At 34.3% G+C, this 22,155-nt stretch overlaps 1 protein-coding gene across 4 annotated transcripts in view; it reads left to right on the top strand.

Annotated features, from left to right (window-relative positions):
- The window catches only part of GRIN2A (glutamate ionotropic receptor NMDA type subunit 2A), a 500,193-nt gene that overhangs the window by 343,402 nt on the left and 134,636 nt on the right, over window positions 1-22,155 (top strand). For all 4 annotated transcript variants that reach the window (XM_074280519.1, XM_074280518.1, XM_074280520.1 and 1 more), the window contains exon 3: window positions 8,592-8,706. In XM_074280519.1, the coding sequence (XP_074136620.1) occupies window positions 8,592-8,706 (115 nt within the window). The remainder of the gene's footprint in view (window positions 1-8,591; window positions 8,707-22,155) is intronic.

Raw genomic sequence — 22,155 nt, 5'->3', positions numbered from 1 at the left:
TAGTCTTTTGAAGAAGACAGGAAGTGTGTATAATACAAACAATTGCGATCAGAGGAGCTGGATTCAAATCATGACCTTTTATGCTTGCTAGCTGTATGACCTTGGCAAGTAAATGAACCACCATGGCTTTAATTTCTTCTGCTTCAAAATGAGAGGTATATACTGCTCTTCTCCTGTGGTTTCTTCCAGAGCTAGATCAGGGATGTTATGATGAAATTCGTTCTCAAGGAGGGTTCATGTTTTGCCCAAAGTTCAAAGGTTAATTGGTAAAGCCATGTCTAGAACCCAGATCTGTTGATTCAAAAATCAATGTGGTTTTTTTTCCCTATTGTAAGGCACTGGGACTGAAATCAGGACAACCTGAATTCAGACTTGGGGCCAGGCATTTATGACACTGGGCAAATCACATAAATTCTCTCTATCTCTCTATCCCAGGCTCTTCAATTGTAAAATAGCAATCCTATCAACACCTACCTCTCAAGCTTGTGACAAGAAACTGAAATAACATGGAAAATGCCTAGGATATTGACTATTACATAGTAGGCACTTGTTAAGTACATGTAGTCTAGAGAATTTATATTAGGGAGACTTATGGAAAATAAATTTGGTGGCAAGTTTATTAAGGCAATCTTATAGTGCCTGGCACATAAAAAGTGTTTCAAAATTCTTGCTGTCTATTTCAGGGTGTCTTAAACTTTTTCCATTTGTGATCCTCTTTTGCCAGAGAAATTTTTATTGACCCTGGGTATGTAAGTATATAAAATAGGTATATAAATCAAACATTTATTAATAATAAATCACAATTTCATATCCCCAAATTTAATTATAAGACCCCATATAGGGTCACAAATTACAGTTTAAGAAGGTGGGATCTAATTGCCTAGAAAAAAAAAAGTAGGATTGGTGCAATTACTCAGAAAATCTTTACATAAGTTTTCTGAAGCCATGCAATATTTTGTGATGTGTGAAGAGAGGTTCACCAGAAAATGGCTGAATCTTACTTCACTGAAGGTATTCTAATGGAGAAGCTCAAGGGTTTTTTTTATTCATTTTCTTGGGAGAGATGTCTATTTCAGATGGAATGGTTTTAATCCTGTCTGGTTTGAAATGATCAAGTGGGCTGAGTCACATAGCTGAATCTCTGGTCCCTCAGGGGACTGGCCTTTATGCTCTCTCAGAGAGGAAAGAGATCATTTTAATGCATATTTTTAGAATCATAAAAAAAATACCTTTTATTTTTAAGGAAAAAATCATTCTCCCTCATGCTTTGAAACTTTAAATAAAAAAAAAAATAAAAAGAAACATACCATAATCAGTAAAATTTTTATTCTGCAGAAACTGATTTGCACAGTATGGTACAGAATGCTGAATTTAGGGAGAGAGAATTTGGGCTAAAATCTTGTGTGATCTTAGACAAGTCAGACCAATTCTCTGGGACTTGGTTTGTTCATTTAGAAGAGAAGGTGTAAATATCCTCTAAGCTCCTTTCTAGCTCAAAATCTGATTCCCCTCCCATTTAAAAAAAAAAAAAAAAGCTTTATTGCAAATTGTCTTTGAAATTGTTTTCAAGAGTTCATTTTATATCTCAGTCTTCTAAATCCTGATTACTCTGAAGCTGTCTGAGAAGCTGAGCCCTATTATGCAGAATTACACAGAGGAGTTGTTTCTGCCTCAACATTTAAGCCATTGTACTTGGGCTATTTTTGTTCAAAAAGCCATAAGTGATTAGAAAAAAAAAAATGAGTACCAAGGTCCACATGTAATGTAATTGTACAGGCAGCTAACTGATATCATAGATACATTGCTAGACTTAAGAGAGGGAAAGATTTAAATTTAAGTCCTGCCTCATATGCTATGACTGAGCAAATGATTTAGCCAAAATGAGCCTCAATTTCTTCATCTATAAAATGATATAATAGCATCTAACTCACAGAGTTGTTGGGAGGATCAAAAAATAACAACTGTAAAATCCTTTGAAAAACTTGAAGCATTGTAGATGTGCTAGCTATTACTATTGTTTTTATTTATCCAAAGCCCTTTTGGGAAAAACACAAAAGAGAACATGTAAAAAAAGAAATTCATGGGGCAGCTAGGTGGCACAGTGGATAGAGCACCAGCCTTGAATTCAGGAGGACTTGAGTTCAAATGTGATCTCAGACACTTAACACTTCCTAGCTGTGTGACCCTGGGCAAGTCACTTAACCCCTGCCTCAAAAAAAAAAAAAAAAAAAAAAAAAAAAAAAAAAAATTCAAAAAGGATTTAAAAAATTGTCGTGTGCCATAACAAAAGAAACAAGACTCAATTATGGAAAGAATGTCAAGGACCTGAACACCACCTATGAAAATATAAAGACATTAACATTAATGGGGAGAAAGTGATTTTTTTTTAAATGGAGTCTTGACATCTGAGAAAAAATAAAGAAAATAAACTGTTTTCAAAAATCTGTAAATTAAATGATTAGTGACAACTTTAACCTTCAAATGGAAAAGGGAGGTATTGAGAGATGTGAGTAATTAAAAAAATTATATGTAGGGAGATGGTAATTAATACAAAGGAAAATGAATTTGAAATCTAAGAAAAAATAAAGGCACACATGGAATAGTATAGACTGCAAGGCTATCAGGAGATAGAAAATAATAAAAATGGCAAGAGAATACTTTGTGTTATCAGATTTCTGAAGGTAATGAAAACAGTACAAGGACTATCTCTAAGGAAAGAGAAAATGAGAATCTGGAGAGACAAGACTTTTGAATTATATTGTTTAAATACTCTAAGGAGCCATGCACAGTGTTTACAGAAAAAGAAAAAAAGGGGAAATCTAGAAAATGATTCTATGAAATTATCAAAGTAAGAGTGGTTTCAAATGCCAAGCAGAATTTGGAAATAGGGGAACAGCACATGAAAAGTGAGAGAGAGACAGAGAGAGAGAGAGAGAGAGAGAGAGAGAGAGAGAGAGAGAGAGAGAGAGAGAGAGAGAGAGAGAGAGAGAGAAAGAGAGAGAGAGAGAGACTATAATTCAAGGAGGGAAAAAAAAGAGGCAGAAATGATGATTTGACATTTAAGTGACTATAAAAAATATGAAAGGAGTGAAAAAACTTGAAATTTTTTGTTGTGACTATCTCAGCTCTTAGAGAACTGCAGATCCAAAGTGATGCTTGGAAGTTGTCTAGTCTATCATTTTCTTCTTATTAAGGAGAGGAGAAAACAGCCTCATAGGTGAAGTGAGTTGCCCAAGTCTACACAGACAATGTCAGAAGCCAGAATCCAGCCAAGGTCTCATGGCTCTAAATTTAGAGTTCCTTTGATTCATGAGGAAAAGCTAAGATTTAAATTTAGGTCATCAGACTCTAAGTTCAAGACTCTGACTTTTTATTCCTCCCCCCCCCCATATTAGTAATTTCTATAATGCTTAAGGTTAGCAAAGTATTTTATTATCTTCTTTTACTTTCACAACAACCTTGGTAGATAGATTTCATTGTTTTCCCCATTTTACAGATGAAGAAACTAAGGCAGATAAAGATTAAGGCCTTGCTCAGAGTCACACAGCTAGTAAGTATGAGACCAAATCTGAACCAGCAATCTATCCACTGTGCTACTTAGCTACCATGAAAGATTACATTGCCAGACCTGCCTTTTGACACATACTCCTATGTAACAATGGGGAATTCATTTAATTTATTAGTTTTCTAAAATAACTTCATAAGATTCTAACATCAGTTATTTATATACATAAGTAAAGGGAATGCCTTACATTGATGAAATCATGGTTCAGACCAGGGGGGAAAAGTATCTTTTTATTTGACTTAAAACATTAGGATTTTAAGTGATGGGAAACTAATTTCATAAGGCAGTCTATTCCATTTCAAAACAGCACCAATTGTTAAGTCGTTTTTTATATTGAGTTAAAACCCAGATCTCTCTTAGAATCATCAATTTAGAGCTGAGAGAGATCTAATCCTATCCCTCTACTTTCTAGATAAGGAAACTAAGAGCCAGAGAAATTAAGTGAATTGTTCCAATTAACATTGGGAAATAAATGACAGAGTCAGAATTTGAATTCAGATTTTCTGACTTCAAAGCATATTGGTCCTAGTTCTGCTATAGGTACCCTAATAGCTCATTCTTCTTTTATATTTTAGCCCTTAAAATGCTGAAAATTAGCTATTATATTCTCCCTAAGTCTTTTGCTACCAGAGTCAACACTTATGAGTTTCATTCACATCAATGATGGACTTTATCCAATTTTATGAGATTGTAGATATCTTAGGACACATTGTTTTCTACTCCAGATTGACTGTATTCAAGTTTCCTTGAAGTTACTTCCTATTATTCTTGCTCTTGCTTCTATTCCAAAAATATGAAAACATCTTAAGTGACATAAAAAAAGCAGAAATGTTCACTTGTTATAGATTTAAACAATATCTTTGTTATACTTAACCTTGGTGTATTCATACATTAATTGAGGCTAATACAAATATAGGAAATGTAATTTAGAGCTTAGCAGTAGTAAGGATTGTTTGTTGTATATTATTTGTGCACTAAAGTTTTATGATCAGATTTTCTAGGTAAACAAAAAAGCAGTTAGATTATAAAGTTGTATATAAATGCTCTGCAGGTGTTAGTATGGACATGGTGAGGTGGTCTGTACATAATAGTAATTCCCTATTTAAAGGATTTTATAATTTTTTGTGACAAAAAAAAATAAACCAGCAGAAAATAAGAATTTTCTTTCCCAGAAACTGGACTGAGGAATTAAAGGTTTTAGGTATTTGTTCTCTGTTGATCCAATAGTAAAACTTTAGTGTATTCCCTGTCCTTCCTTTCTTCCCTCCCCCATTAAAGAAAAGAAAATCCTGATAATATTGTTTAGGAGAATGTGAAAATTAGGGAAAATAGATGACATCATTGGCTCAGACCTTTTGAAAATGTTTAAGGAACAGAGGAAAATGTTAAACAGCTAATCCCTTTGTTATTTCCAAGTAGTTTTGAATGGAGATTACTTCTAAAATAATCAAATCACTAATTCTGATTCTCCTACAAAATTGAATAGGAAGGAGCAACAAAATAAAAAATGAAGGACATTAGAAGGGGGAAATTTAAAGAAATTCATTTGGCAGAGATAGAATAAACCATAGATGCTTGTTTTGTTTGTCCTTGTTCTCCAAAAAGACCATGACATCAGAGAGGTGATGGTTTGACATGCAAGTGAAGTGGATTTAAGTGAGGGAGGGCTGGCCAAGATCATCTGCTTCACTTTCACCACCAGAGTCATTTGGGTCTAGTAGCCAGATTTAGCTCAGGATGATTGGAGATGGCTCTGGGCTACTGTGGGGCCTTTTTAATAAGAGCTCTTCAACATATCTCAGTCTCAGGAGACCGCACCCCTTCAGTGATTAAGGATAAGTAGCAATTGAGACAAAGAATTACCGCTTTCATCTAGTCCAAAAATAAATAAATGAATAAATAACTAAATGAACATATAAATAAATAAAAGGATGAATGAATGAATGAATGAATGAATGTGAGAGGGGAAGACAGCAGGTCTCTGGCCCAAGAAGAAATGACTGCTATTTACATTCAATCTGAGTCAATCAGGACCCAAATAGTGACCAAATGGGGTTTGGCCCAGGACTGATTGGTAGCCAGTTAGAATCAGATTGGTTTGGGTTTAATGTCTAGTCCTTGAGAAAGAAATCTAGGGGCAGTTAGGTGGTGCAGTGGATAGAGCACCAGCCTTGAATTCAGGAGGACCTGAGTTCAAATCTGTTCTCAGACACTTAACACTTCCTAGCTGTGTGACCCTGGGCAAGTCACTTAACCCCCTAGCCTCAGGGAAAAAAAAAAGAGAGAGAGAGAAAGAAATCTATCCTGTAAACAAAAGATAGTTGTATATGTGAAATGGCTGAACAGAAAATCAGTTTATTGAATGTAAACACTGAGACTATTCAATATCACACATCTCTATGAAAGCTAAAGATAAAAATATTCAATTCTCTGAATATGTTCATATATTAAGATAAGAGCTTTCAGTTCTCTGCCTTGGAAGCATGAACATTTTATGATTTATGATTGATGTTGACTTGACATTAAAAAAACAAAAACAAAAACAAAAAAAACTCTGCACATTTATATAGTTGTTTTTCTATTTTTCTTCCAAATTTCTGACATTAGGTTAAGCTTTATTTGAGCATTTTTTCCCCTCCAAAGCATTGACTAAATAAACCTGATCAGAATTATTTTTAACTGAATATATTCTTTTCCCTAAACTACATTTGGACTATAGTACTAGAAGAGAACTCGTACTAGAAGAGAACTCAAAGACCATCAAGTCCAGTCCCCTCATTTTACAGTTGTGGAAACTGAGACTTAAAGAAGTCTTGTTGAAAGTCATACAAATATTAAGTACCAAAGGTCAAATTTGAGCAGTCGAGGCAGTAGAGAATGGTTCTGCAATCAGGGATGGCCATAAAAGAGATGTGGCTTTACTACATATCCTGTATAAAAACCTTTTCTTTTCAAGGCTTAAACGTTTTCCACTCAAAACTCCACTTTGCCTAAGAAATTTTTATGTGACCCCAGATATAGTAGGTATATAAAATAAACAGAGCAAACATTTATTGATAATATATCATAATTTCCTGACCTCATATTTAGTCACAGTTTAAGTAGCTGGGATTTATATGAACCAATTTTTAAATTTTTTTTAAATTAAATTTTTATTTTTATTTTATTTTATTTTTAAAGGGAGGATTGAAGTTAGTCAAACAACTGATTATTTTAAAAACTATTAAGTGTGAGTGGGTAGTTAGTATGTAGAAGTAATATGGAGTAGAGTTAATCTTAAATTTACTCAAGGTCCTTTTAGCTCATTGAACTTCCACTGGAAAGCAACAACAGAGAAAAAAGAATAGAAAAACAAATTTTCAGTATCTAAATAATGAATAGAATTTTTAGCCTACTGATTAAAAGTGTTCAGTTCTCTTCAAACCTAAAAATACAACATTTGTCAAGGAAAATTTTCAGTTCTGTTTTGGAGTAATTTATTGAAAAATGAACAAAAACATCCCTAACCCACTAAATATATAATATTGACTGCTTGTTGCTTTTACACATTGTTATTAGAGGCAGACAGATGGACATCAAGATGATAATTTTGCATCCAAAAGCCAGTTTATCAGTCTGGGCCATTCTTTAGACAAGAAGATCAATCTATTAAAGAGCAAGTATTTATTGAGTCACTCCTATAAATCTAGTGCATAGAAAAAATTCTATGACTATCATATTTGTTCTAGAAATGAGTAGATGTGGGCTGTGCATCCATCCTTTGTGCTATTTGCTCTCATCCCAATTTTTTGAAATGTCAAGGAGGCAGAAATGAGAAGTGAAGCAGAGAAGCTCATTGTAGGAAGCGATGAGTAGTTTATTCTTTTATTCTGAGTAAAACATTCTTAGGTAATCTAGGTGGTACAGTGGTTAGACTGCTGTGCCTGGAATCAGAAAGATCTATTTTCTTGAATTCAAATCCAGTCTCAGGAATTTTTCTTAAAGTAATCCTAGCTGGACAAGTCACTTAATCCTGGTTTTCCCGAGTTTCCATAGCTATAAAATGAACTGTAGAAGGAAAAGGCAAACCACTCCAATATCTTTGCTAAGAAAATCCCAAATAGGGTAACAGTTGGACACAATTAAACAGCAACAAAGAGGTTCTTAATTTTTTTTTGCGTGTGTGTCATGGACCTAAAGAAACTATTTGTCTCAGTGCCTAGGGTGCTAGGCTTTCTGAGGTGCTAAAACTCAGAAAAACCTGACTTTTAATCCTGCTTCAGTCATTTACTAGCTTTGTGACCCTATAAATCACTTAATTTCTCTGTGTCTTATTTTCCTTATCCATAAAATGGGGATAATCATACCTACTTCCTAGAGTTATTTGAAGATTAAATAAAATTACATATAGAAAGCACTTTGCAAAATTTAATGCTTTAAATAAATGCTAGTTATTATTGTTATTGTTATTATTATTATCATTATTATTATTATTGTTATCACTATGGTCTATTTTGGGAACCTGGTGAAGTTTATTGACTCCTAATAATATTTTTAAATCCATAAAGCAGAATATATTGTATTTTAAAGGAAAATCATTAAAATAAGAGTTATCAAAATAAGTTAATTGATCCCAGATTAATATCTTCCCTCTAAGGATCCAGAAAGATGAGCCAAGCACCATGAAAGATATGTTTCTTCTAAGGCAAAAAACACTCAAAAAAAATGGACAGGGTTATGCATTATCTCAATTGGAGCCCTAAGGAACTGGGTAGGAAATAAGAAGAATTCCAGGCCATCCTAAAGAGAAACAACTTTCAGATCATATATATACATATATATGTATATGTATATGAGGGAGAGAGAGAGAGAGAGAGAGTCCTTACTCATCTAGCTGCCTGGGATTCAGCTCTGCAATTTGTGGTTTTTCATAGGAGCAATGACATTTCTAGCTTATGGTTCATCAGTGCTATTTCAATGATTGAGTAATCTCATTTGTTATCAGTTCACTAATCTTTCCCTGAATTCTCTCTCTCTCTTTTTTCAGATTCATGATCAATGTGACATGGGAAGGCAAAGACTTGTCTTTCACAGAAGCAGGGTACCAAGTGCACCCCAGGTTAGTGGTGATTGTGTTGAACAAGGACCGGGAATGGGAAAAGGTAAGCATCTTTCTTCCTCAGTGTTTGTCTGTCTTAATAACTTCTTGGCAGAAACAAAAAGACAGATAACAAAGAACTCATATTCTACTTATCTAATTGTTTTTGGCTAAGCTTTTTTCATATAATAACAACATTAAAATGGATCTTAGAATTTTTACTTGGAAAGTAAAGTAATAGGCTCAAGTAAATTGAGCCATTTGGCCAAAATTTTGACTTATACTTTCAAATATGCCCATTGCTGATCACCCTTTAATGCTGCCTTAATCAAGAGTTTGTTGTGGCCTGGATTATAACCTTTTTTCAGAATGAGATAGGTTGAGCTTTAATAAAATGTCTTCATCAAATCTTGATTTGATGTACTGTAGCAATTTTAGGCTAAGACTAGGAAATTACTAACTACTCTCCTAAGTCAGTGCTTCTTTCTGCTTATGTTATATACTCAGCTTTTTAAGGTTTCCAGAATAATGTCTAGTGCTTCACCAACTCCAGGGAATTAAAAAAGGGATATCATGTTGTATCTAATTTGCCATGCAGTTTTATACCACCTTGAACCTCCATCATACCCAACACCTTGAGTAGTAGATACAGTGATGGATTTGAAATTCAAAAAGCGTCAGGTCCTAATTACATTTTTTACACTTATTAACTATGTGATCATGTTTAATTACTTAACCTTTTTGACTTTTAGGATATTCATGTATATTAAGTATTTTACATAGTGTTGAACATAGCAGGAAATAGATGTCAGTAAGGATTATTGGTTTTTTGTTTTTTTTTTTCCCCTGAGGCTGGGGTTAAGTGACTTGCCCAGGGTCACACAGCTAGGAAGTGTTAAGTGTCTGAAACCAGATTTGAACTCAGGTCCTCCTGAATTCAGGGTTGGTGCTCTATCCACTGTGCCACCTACCCCAAGGATTATTATTTATAAAATTTTGCAAAAGGTGGTTATTTAGTATTGAATGTTTAATCCATTTGAACAATAATTTTCTCTTAAAACACATTTAGAGATTAGTTTCTGGTTGAGCACTTTCTCTATTTTTACTTCCTAAAACTATTCAAAGGAATAATTCTGACTGATCCAGTTTCTGACTTCCCTGGTCATGAATCCCTAGTTGTGTTACTGCCTTGAGAATAACTTTGGGAACGAAGCTCAATTCACTTTTCAGATGTTCTTCAGATTCTACCTTCATATGCCCTAAGTAGGGTGTAAGAATGTATAAGAATTAAAACCAAAGATTTCTTCTTGGAAGGAAATATAAGGAAGAGACAGAATTATATAGTGAACAGAGTATTGGTTTTGGATTCTGAGTTCTTGAGTTCAAGTGGCTCTCATACATAATATGACTTTGGTCTTATTTGGTCACCTAATTTTTTCTATGGCTCTACTTCCCTCATTTGTAAAATGTGCTTGTTGAGTTAAATTCAGCAAGCCTATATTAAATATTTATTATATATCTAAACTTGAATTGGGCCTTTGAAGACAAAGACAAAAAATTATAACAGTCCTTGCCCCAAGGACCATTCTTGGGGGTGGAGTGGAAGGATAGAGAAGATTATAAAGGAAATAAAACAAGTTATTATATATAAAATAATGGCAAAATACATACAGAGTAATTTCAGGCAGTTGAAAGGAAAGCTCTAACAAGTGAGCAGATTAGCCATATGTGGCCCTATTTAGCTTTAAATCCAGAATTCTATTGATTTCAATTTTTCTTGTTTTTCTGTGGAAGCATAATATTCAGACAGCCAGGAGCAAAAACTTTTTTTTTTTTTTTTTTTTTTTTTTTTGTCCACTGAACTTAATCAGGCCCTGATTGGGTCTAGTTTTGAATATGTGTGGTAATGTTTGCAATTATTTAGAATGTTGGAGGGAGGTATAGTTTGTAGAAAACTGAAAATATTACCAAACGAGAGTCTGCTTCTTGTACCACATCTCCTAATTTTGAGAATGTTTCTTTTTTTTAGTGTTGTTCTTTAAATTTCTCTTGAAATGAAACAATTTCTTTAAAAGAAAAATGACAGAGAGACTGACTTTTGAGTTGAAGTTGGAATGTTTAAATGATACGGGTCTATTCTGTTAGTACATGAGAGACTTGGCCCTTCTGAAAAACCTCTGTGTACATTTGTCTCAGAGGAAAAAAGAAGCAATGAAGCAGGTAAATGGCAGTCATATTATTCTGAATCTTCCTTTACGACACCCCTCCCCCCCTCCCAGTAACTCTTTACAATGGTACAGTGGGTCAGAGAATAAATGCCAAGGAGAAATCATAGTGATTCAGCCACGCAGGGGATTTCTTTTCATTTTAGAGTTTGCACAGTGGCCTTGCCAGTGATGCTGAATCTGCCTGAGGGCTTGGGGCTTTGCAACATGTAATGAGAGCATCTCAGAAAACATGACAGGCCCACAGAGAGACCATGGCTTCCTGCTGGGTTTTTGTACAGACTTGGCATGGCAGTGTTTGCACCATGCACCAAGCTGTTCTCTTGCAAATGAAACATTCTTTGCGGAGTAGGAATTCTCCTGCAATCAGGGCATTTGTGGCAATCATTTCTTTATTGTTATTATTCATCTGTCTTGAGAGTGTGTGACCCTAATCTGGTGCATGCCTCTGTGGACCTATATAGAGGCCCAGGAATGCATTAGGAATATGGATCATAGGTTCATAGGATCATAAATTTGAGCTGCAAGGGAATCGTATCTAGTCCAACACCATCATTTTCAGATCAGGAAACCGAGGCCCAGAGAGCTTGTGACTTGCCTAAATGCACATAACTAGTAAATGACAGAAGTGGGATTCAAGAATCTATTAAGCAACTGCTTTCTGCTTGGTGCTGTAATAAGTACCAAAGACTATGGCAAAATTTGAAATAATCCCTCTTTTCCAATATTTTAACAAAAGTAGTAATATGTATGTTTGCATGAAGAATAAAACAAATGTCACTACAAGTCACTTAAATACAAAGTAATTAGGGAGAATGCTAGCAGCTGAAGGTAGGGTGGAGGTGGGATTGTGGAAGGCAGTGTGCATAAATGTTTCATGAACTACTAGGTGGTAGCAAACATTCTCCCAGGAAAATATTTCCCAAGACAATAATCCAGCATGAGATGTCCAGGTTCCATATTTTGATTTGTTATATTCCAGTCATAATAATAATAATAATAATAATAATAATAATAATAATAATAATAATAATAAAGATAAATTTGATGCATTAGTTTAGAGTTAAAGAAATTTTTATTTCAATTCTTGCTATTGGACCTGAGTTTCTTCATCTGTAAAAGCAAAGAGTTGGACTTAGTGATTTCTAAAGCCCTAATAGCTTTCTAAGTTATGATTTGGATTCTAAATTAGTTATTCCAGTTTAGCCTTAGCTTCCCTTTTAGAAGGAAATTGTTGAATTAGATTAATGAAAGAGCCTCCTGGCCCCAAATCTCTACTTCCTTCAAACCCTTTTGGCAAGTTCTGCCAATGTAATTTTCCTTAAGCATCTGTAACAATATAAATATACAATATATTTTACAAGTGTATTAATAAATGTGCTTTGTCATTATATCATGGCATCATACCTACATATTCTACTTAATAACAACATCTACCTCCAAGGTATTTAAAAGGAGAGAATGAAATAATATTTAAACCGTGTTTTTGCAAACCTCAAAGCACTCTGCATAGCTGGAAATTGTTATTAAGTATAAATCTAACTATTCAACTCCACTTCTCAACCAATTTCATATTGCTTCTAAGGTAAAATATGAACTTCTCTGTTTAGCTATTAAAATCTGACCCACCCTATCTTTCTAGCTTCATTAAGACATTATGCCTCCTTCTAAACTCTGTGATGTAGCTAAATAGGGCTTCACTCTGTTCTTTATAAATAATATCCCATTCTCCTATCTCCATGCTATTATACTGGCAGTCTCTTATGCCTAAGACACACTCCCTTCATATCTATACCTCACAAAATCTCTTTTTTCCTATAAGATTCAGCTCAATCACTCCCTTCAATATGAATCCTTTCCTGATTTTGCAAATATTACTTGCCCCCTTTCCTGATTCCCCTACTCCCCCAATTACTAGCCCCTTCCCTTCTCAACTATTTTGCATTTAATGACTTGATATATATATTTGTATTTATTAACTTTGCTTTTATGCTATGTACATTTTTTATGTACAGCATATATACTTGCTGTCTCCCTCATTAGAATGCGATCTCTCTGTAAGAATTATTTTATTCTTTGTACTTTTTTCTCTAGCATTTACAGAAAGATTGAAATAACAAGATACATCTAAGCTATCTATCTATTATCCTAGGTTAGAATTTTTCTGTAATGCATTGAGCTCGAAAGACAGTTTATTTGGAGGGAGTATTAAGTACTTGATATTATTAGTCCAGATCCTGTTAAATGAACAACTATTGTTTGTCAGTCAATCAAAAAAATATTTTGAGGTTAGTATTCTATTTCCTCCCTTACATGTAAAAATGTTTTAAAACATTTTTTAATAAAACTTCAGGTTCCACATTCTCTCCTTCCCCTTTCCACCCCCCTCATTAAGAAGGCAAGCAATTCAATATAGATCTTACATGTGTAATCATGCAAAATATATTTACATATTAGTAATGTGAAAGAAAACAAACAAAAAAACCTAAGGAAAATAATAATAATATAAAATAATTATTATATAAAAATAAATTAAAAAGAAGTATACTCTAATCTGTATTCAGACACCATCAGTTGATAGCATTTTTCATAAGTCCTTCAGAGTGGTCTTAGATCATTTTATTTACCAGAGTAGCTAAGTCAGTCACAGCTGATCATCTTACAATATTTCTGTTACTTTGTACACACTACATGTCACTTTGTATCAGCTCACGTAAGTCTTTCCAGGTTTTTTTCTCTGAAAACCTCCTGCTTATCATTTCTTATAACAATATTGTGTCACTATCATAAGCTACAATTTGTTTAACAATTCCCAAATTGATGGGCTTCTCTCAATTTACATTTTTTTTGCTACTAGAAAAGAGTTGCTATAAATATTTTTGTACATATAGTTTCTTTCCCCATTAAAAAAAAATCTTTTCTTGGATACAGACCTAATAGTGGAATTTGTAAGCATAGTTTTATGGCCCTTTGTCATAGTTCCAAATAGTTCCAAATTCTATAGAATGGTTGAAACAATCCACAGCTCCACCAATCATCCCCCCCCCACATAGCCTCAACATTTGTCATTTTCTTTTTGTTGTATTAATTGTTTTAATTTGCATTTCTCCAAAATGTGATTTAGAGCACTTTTTATATGGCTGTGGATAACTTTGATTACTTCATCAGAAACCTGTTCATATCTTTAGAGGCTCTTATTTTTATAAATCTGATTCAGTTGTCTATGTGATTGAGAAATAAGGCCTTTATCAGAGACATTTGCCTTTGATTTTTTTCGGTTATGATTGTTAACTGTATTTTCTCTCTATCCTATATCTCCCCCACTTTTTTTTTATTATATTCTCTCTCTCTCTCTGTCTCTCTCTGTCTCTCTCTCTATATCTATCTCTCTGTCTCTCTGTCTCTCCCTCTCTATCTCTCTCTCTGTCTCTCTGTCTCTCTCTGTCTCTGTCTCTCTCTCTATCTCTCTGTCCTCTGTCTTTCTCTGTCTCTGTCTCTCTGTCTGTCTCTCTCTGTCTGTCTCTCTCTGTCTCTCTGTCTCTGCCTCTGTCTCTCTGTCTCTCTCACTCTGTCTCTGTCTCTCTCTCTCTCTCTCTCTCTCTCTCTCTCTCTCTCTCTCTCTCACTCTCTCTTTTTCTCTTTTTACCCTATCCCTCCTCAAAAGTTTTTTGCTTCTGATTACCACATCCCTCAATCTGCCCTCCCTCTTATCATCTACATATCTCTTATCCTCTTCCCCTCCTACTTTCCTTTAAGATAGATTTTTATATCTGAATTATATGATTCCCTTTTTGAGCCAATTCTGATGAGAATAAGACTCACTCACTTTCTCTCGCCTCACCCTTCTTTCCTACCACTGTAAAATATTTTTCTTGCCCCATGCTAGCTTTCCATTTCTCCCAGTGCATTACTCTCTAACTCTTTAATTTATTTTTAAGGTACCATCTCTTTATTTTCAACTCACAACTGTGCCCTTTGTCTATATATTTTTTCTTTCTCTCTCTCTCTCTCTCTCTCTCTCTCTCTCTCTCTCTCTCTCTCTCTCTCTCTCTCTTTCTCTCTCTCTCTCTCTCTCTCTCTCTCTGTATATATATATATATATATATATATATATATATATATATATATATATATATATATATATATATATATATTTACTTCTAACAACTCTAATAATGAGAAAGTTCTTATGAGTTGCAAGTATCATCTTTCATGTAGGAATGTAAATAGTTTTACCTTAAGTATCTTATGATTTCTCTTTCCTCTGATTTTTTATGCCTTTTTCAAATCTTGTATTTGAAAGTCAAATTTTCTATTCAGATCAGATCTTTTCATCAAGAATACTTGAAATTCCTCTACTTCATTGAATTTCCATTTTATCCCCTATTTTGCTTAGTAGATGATTGTTGGTTGTAATCCTAACTCCTTTGCCTTCAGAAATATTATATTCCAAGTCCTCTGATTCTTTAATGTAGAAGCTATAAATTTTGTTTTTGTATCTTTGACTGTTCAATCAACAATTATTAAGTGCTTGTTATATCCCAGACCAGGGGTTCTCAAACTAAAGCCTGCAGGACATATGTGGCCTGCGGAGGACATTTATGAGGCCCGCTGGGTTATGGCAAATGGGTTGAGAGGCAGAGGCAGAGTTTTTGTTTTTACTATAGTCTGGCCCTCCAACAGTCTGAGGGACAATGAACTGGCCCCCAGAAAACTGTGCCCCTGAATAAATCTTTGATAAGAGATTTGTTTAATTCAATAACAACTAAGATTTGTATAAGATTTTAAGGATCCCAAAATTCATTATTACACATTGTTTCATCTGAGCTTGATATTTCATCTATACCTGTGAGGTACAGATAGGAATAGAGATCCTTGTATGTGCTATTTCATTGGTATTGGAAACTGTTAGATGAGAAAAGTATCTTGATCAGAGCAGATTGTTACCATTGGTGAAATATATTATACTTGAGATTTGCCTAAAATAATGAGAATTTAAATGGCTTACCCAAGATTGAGCTGCCAGTGTATGAGAGCTAAAGGTCTTATTGGCTTAGAGACAAGGTTTCTATACTAAACCATACCATCTCTTAGACATGCAGGTATTATTACCCTCAATTTATATCAGAAAACTAAACTTCAAAGATGTTAAAATATTTGCTCCCAAAAATATTTGATGCAAAGTATCAGGGCAAGATTTTAACTCAGGTCTTCTTGACTCCAAAATCAATACCCTGTGTATCTTATGATATTGTCTCCTATTCAACAAGCATTTACTGTGGCAGAGTACACTATGCAAGGCCATGGAGGTACAAAGATAGATATGACATTAAGGCTTCTCTCAAGGACTTTGATGAAGGAGAAGACTAAAAGATGTTGCTTTGACGTTTTTTTGTTTATTTCAATTCTCCATGCTAGTGCACTTCTTCTAAACCATGCATAATTGAGATTTAGCTCTGCAAATCTGTGATTAACACATGATCAAGCATTTTAAGACAAAGTTTTGAGATGGGTAAACACAACACATTTTTTATTTTGTTTGAGTCCAGTTTTTAGGCAAAGCTCTCTTTGTAAAGTGCTTATAACAAAATCCCCAGCCTCTCCCAAAGTAGTGTGAAATTTAATTTGCCTGAGTTTATAATGGTCATTAACTTCATCAAATGATGTGAGTCATAGAAGTGGAAACTTACATGTAATTTGTGTTAAAAAGAACCATCTGAACTTAAGCAGAGTCATGTGAATTTACTGTTTTAGATTCCTCACAATTTAAATGTTTGGGTTGCAATAATAGTTGGTACCTAGCAAATTTATGTATAAATTTGTATAAATGATAGGGCAACAACATCTCTTTGTTGTAGGTTATTGATTTCTCATCTTAAACTATTTCCCCCTGAACTTATAAGCCACAAAATATAGAACTATATCTTTTAAAAAGTGAACAGGGGCCTCTAAGTGGCACAGTGGTTAACGAGCACCAGTTCTGAAGTCAAGAGCACCTGAGTTCAATTCTGGCCTCAGACACTCAACATTCCTAGCTGTATGACCTTGGGCAAGTTACTTAACCCCAACTGCCTCAAAAAAAAAAAAAAGAGTGACCCCCTTAGTATTGGGATAGAATAAAGTCAACCTTCCAACATTTTATGGAGGCAGTTATCACATATAGACTATGCAGTTATGTTAGATAAAGCATTCAGAATTTTATAAGCCACAAATATCAAAACAGCAGAATGACTGTCACCATTCAACTCCTCAAGCCAATTTACCCTGTAAGCTATTTAACAGAGATCCTGGTAGTGATTAAGCTGACAGATGTAAGAACTGTAAGACAAAGGATATGCCCTTGATGGTTCACCATCACCATCAATTATGGAAATTAGTGAATGGATTATTCAAATGATCTCAGAAGACTAAATTATTCAAAAAGCCTCTCAGTCAGAAGTATTTCCAGAAACTCCTGAATAGCTATATGTTTTTTAAAAACTTTATTTATTTATTTTTATTTTATAATTCTAACTTTTTTTTTGACAGTACATATACATGAGTAATTTTTTACAACATTATCCCTTGCCCTCACTTCTGTTCCGGTTTTTCCCTTCCCTCTCTTCACCTCTTCCCCTAGATGGCAGGCATTCTTATACATATTAAATATGTTATAGCATATCCTAGATACAAATATGTGTGCAGAACCGAATTTCTTGCTGCACAGGAAGAATTGGATTCAGAAGGTAAAAATAATCTGGGAAAAAAAACAAAAATGCAAACAGTTTACACTCATTTCCCAGTGTTCCTTCTCTGAGTGTAGCTGATTGTGTCCATCATTATTGATCAATTGAAACTAAATTAGATGTTCTCATTGTTGAAGATATCCACTTCCATCAGAGTACATCCTCATACAGTATTGTTGTTGAAGTATATAATGATCTCCTGGTTCTGCTCATTTCACTCAGCATCAGTTCATGTAAGTCTCTCCACTCCTGTCTGTATTCATCCTGCTGGTCATTTCTTACAGAACAATAATACTGAATAGCTACATCTAAACTCATTCTAATTTCCAAATGCTTCACTGACCTAAGTGGTGTTTTGGGCACAGAGCTTCCCTGATATACAAGTGACATAGGACTTTACACTTAGAACCAGAGTAACTTGAAATATTGCTGGTATAAATAAAAGAAGAATATTTGTAAATATTCTCTGAAAGATTCAGAATTCTTCACAAAGGTAACGTTCTCCCTTTCCCCTCATGGCTTTTTATTTTTTATAGTTTTATTGGTTCCTTCTTGTTTCTTATGCCATAGCTTTTTCTATTTAAATCCTTCCCTCCAATGAATCTTTTTTTTTGTTTGTTTGTTTGTTTTTTTTTTTTTTTGTTTTTTATTTTTGTTTTTTGTAACAAAGAAAAACTTTCAGGTGACAGAATCTAAAAATGTATACAACATATTACATATGTAATTACCACTATATTGATAAGAAGGAAATATTTCTAGTATAACTTTTAGTTCTCTAGCAGGGAAATGGGCCACTGCAATTAATTAATATTCCATTGCCATGGATATGCATTCTTCCATAAGATTTAAATAATGGGGAATTTCAGGAGCCAGGAAATATATGGTAGAATTATAGCATAGTTCATTATATGCATTTGAATCTTATCTCTCTTATACTGAAACTAGAAACAATAGAAGGATATAAATATTTAGCCTAAGTCAGGCATTAAGCTTGCCCTCCTACACCAGTTTTAAAATGGACTTCTCCTCCTCCTCCTCCTCCTCCTCCTCCTCCTCCTCCTCCTCCTCCTCCTCCTCCTCCTCCTCCTCCTCCTTCTTCTTCTTGTTCTTGTTCTTCTTGTTGTTGTTCTTGTTTTTCTTGTTCTTGTTCTTCTTGTTCTTGTTCTTCTTGTTCTTGTTCTTCTTCTTGTTCTTCTTCTTGTTCTTGTTCTTGTTCTTGTTCTTCTTCTTCTTCTTCTTCTTCTTCTTCTTGTTCTTCTTCTTCTTCTTCTTCTTCTTCTTCTTCTTCTTCTTCTTCTTCTTCTTCTTCTTCTTCTTCTTCTCCTCCTCCTCCTCCTCCTCCTCCTCCTCCTCCTTCTCCTCCTCCTCCTCCTCCTCTCTCTCTCTCTCTCTCTCTCTCTCTCTCTCTCTCTCTCTCTCTCTCTCTCTCTCTCTCTCTCTCTCTCTCTCTCTCTCTGTCGTGTGTTTGCCAGGATTATATACATATGCTTTCCCATTCTGTATCTGGAAGGCAGCAGGGTATTGTGAAGAGAGAACTACATAATAGAGTAAGATTCCTGGCTTCTGACACTGCCATACTTTGTTATGTGACCATGGAAAATTTGAACCCCCTCACAGAACCTTGGTTTTCCCAACTGTAAAACGAAGGGGTTGACCTCAATCAAGATTTCTTAGCCTGGAATCCACAGATACCCAAGAATCCAAGAATGAATTTCAGGGGATCTTTGAATTTGGATGGGAAAAATATTTTTCTTCCTCACTAATTTCTCATTGAAATATTTCCTTCAATTGTTTAAGAACATCCCCACCCCCCGCACCAAGCTTTGCTAGAAAGGAAACTGTAGCACATAAAAAAAGTTTAAGAGTGCCTAGCCTACATGGTATTTAAATCCCTTTTAACTTTAATATTCTGGGATTGAAAGCAAATCCAAGAGGGAAGTCTGAATGGAGTATAATTCCAGTAAAAACAACACCCAAGCTTGAAGCAGTTATCCTTGGATACATTAATATATCTGTCATTTCATCACTGTTGGTCCTCACTCCTGTGGTGAAGATCTCAGCCCATCTATTTCTCCCAATTGTAGGTAATTCTAGCTTTCATTATTCTATAATTACAAGACTCAAGATCTATCCAATTATTTATAGTAAGTGCTTAACAGATGTTTATTGATTGATTCGATGTGCTGGGATCCTTTCTTTAGTTCAACAAATAACATTTATGTAACAAAATACGTGCCAGGCACTACTAAGTGTTTTTCAATTATTATTTCATTTGATCTTCATAACAGCTTTGTAAGTCAGATTCTATTATTCCCATTTTACAGATGAAGAAACTGACTAAATTCAAGTGACTTTACCAATGTCACATAGTTAGGAAGTGTCTGAGGCCAGATTTGACTTGAACAGGACTATGAATCCTCCATGACCTTTCCCGCTGTTTTTTTGGAAGACACTGATCTATGAAGCTTTGGAGACTATAGAATTACAGATTATGAGGTAAAAATATTCCTATTTGCAGATAACATTGACTGATATTGCACTCTAAGCCTCAGGATTTTGCAGAGCATCCTCAAGAAGATCTATAGTTATGGAATGTAACAAAACTATCCATACAGAAAAATCCAAGTGGATCAGTAATGCCAATTGTCCAAATATGCAGCTTCATCATATATAGATTCTACAAAAGAGCAATGAACTGGGACTATATACATGAAAAAGTACAGGATTGCATTTGGGAAGTTATTTAGTGTTTTTGATGACTCCGTTACCCCCAAAATGGTCATGTAAATCTAAATATTAAGATCATTTTACCATCATACTATTCCTCTGTGTAAAGCATCACAATATTTGTCATCTTTTCTAAATTTTATTTCTCAGATCTCATCTTTCTTGGTTTTGCTATGATTTTTGATTATGTAAATTACTCTCTCAACTTCCATGAATCTGTTGTCTTCTGGTTCTTCTCCTTCTATATCATTTTAATCTTCTTTGTCATCTTATTTATTTAATTTTTTTGGATAATCATCTGATGCTTTTCTCACTACATTATATTCCTTGGTGATTTTATCCAAAGCCATTTATTATCTCTAGGCAAATGACTATTGAATCTATGTTTCTAACAATAAACTCTCAACTGAATTCTAGTCCTCTTTGGAGTACTCCACAAATATGAACTCCCCAAATTTCCATTTATTGCCCTTTATAATCCAACCCTACCATGACTTACTTTTATTTTCTGGTACTCCCCTTCACTCTTACATTCCAACCCAATTGAACTACCAGTTAGCATTTTATGACCTCACAATTGCAAAGCTGCACAGGTTATCCCCATTCCTGGGTTTCATGCTTTTCTCACTTCAAACTCATATCTTTTTTTTCCCCATCAAAATCTTACTGAATTCTGAGATGTTATTTCCTATTTCCTTGACTGCACCCAACTCCCAAGCATCAATATTCTTCCTTAGAAGACTTTATATTTGCTTCTCTGTATTCATCTTGTTTCCCCTCTCATCACATAAACTCTTTTGAGTTCAGAAACTATTTTATTTTGATCTTTGTATGTCCAATGTCCCTTGCACATAATAATCATGGTGCTTAAATGGAATTGAAGCCTGAATGAGATCATTGAATGTTATTAGAAAACAAACTATTCTCAAATTTAACAAAGGGTGTAAAATGATGTGACATAATTGCAGTTCTCTGAGAATCATAATTTTAAATGCTATTCTACTTTTAGTTGGCCCTTTCCCTTCCCAAATGGGAAGAGAAGTCCCTAACTTGAGTTTAACAGACACTTTCAACTTCATTCTGAATTATTTTCTTGACAGCAGCAGGAATAAGACCAAGGATTTTATTCACTACCTTTGTTACCTTGCAGAAAACAGACAATGAATAAAAAATATGTAACATTCAACAAGCTTTACTGGAAGCCTCCTGTCTTTGCTACTTCAGATTAAATATGATGTCTTCCACTGACTTTTAGATTTGGAGCATTCTTTAAATTTATGCATTGCTTCTCACTACCCACTCTGAGCACCTTGACTAATTTTCATCCCTCCATCCCTCACTTTTCCAAAATCTAATTGAAAATTCACATTTTCCAACCTTTTCCTGATTAAACATCCTGATTAAGCTTCATTTTCACTTAGATATTCCCTTTGCTTGAAACTTATTTGCCCTATTTTAGTGTTTTTAATATGCTGTCCTATATCTTTCTGTGCTTTTACATAATAGTTTGCCAAATTGGAGTGTAAGGATTTTTTTTTTCCAGTTTCTATCCTCTCATGGTACCTAGGAAAGTTCTTTTTAATACAGTGGATATTTGATCAAAAATGTTAATACCTAACATTTATGTAATGCTTTATGAACCTTATTTCATCTTTCTGATAACTCTTTGATGCAGTAGGTAATGTTTTCTCATTTTACAGATGAGGAAAGAAAAATCCAGAAACATTAGTAGATATGTCCATAGTTGCACTCAGAAAAATCACTTTTTGCATCATGATGGTTTCCTCTTTAAATCAAATACATTGACTAGTTGAGTCTTATCATCATTGTCATAAT

Source organism: Sminthopsis crassicaudata, chromosome 1, assembly GCF_048593235.1.
Source record: "Sminthopsis crassicaudata isolate SCR6 chromosome 1, ASM4859323v1, whole genome shotgun sequence".
In the NCBI taxonomy this organism is placed as follows: domain Eukaryota; kingdom Metazoa; phylum Chordata; class Mammalia; order Dasyuromorphia; family Dasyuridae; genus Sminthopsis; species Sminthopsis crassicaudata.
This window is presented reverse-complemented; position numbering and strand designations above follow the sequence as displayed.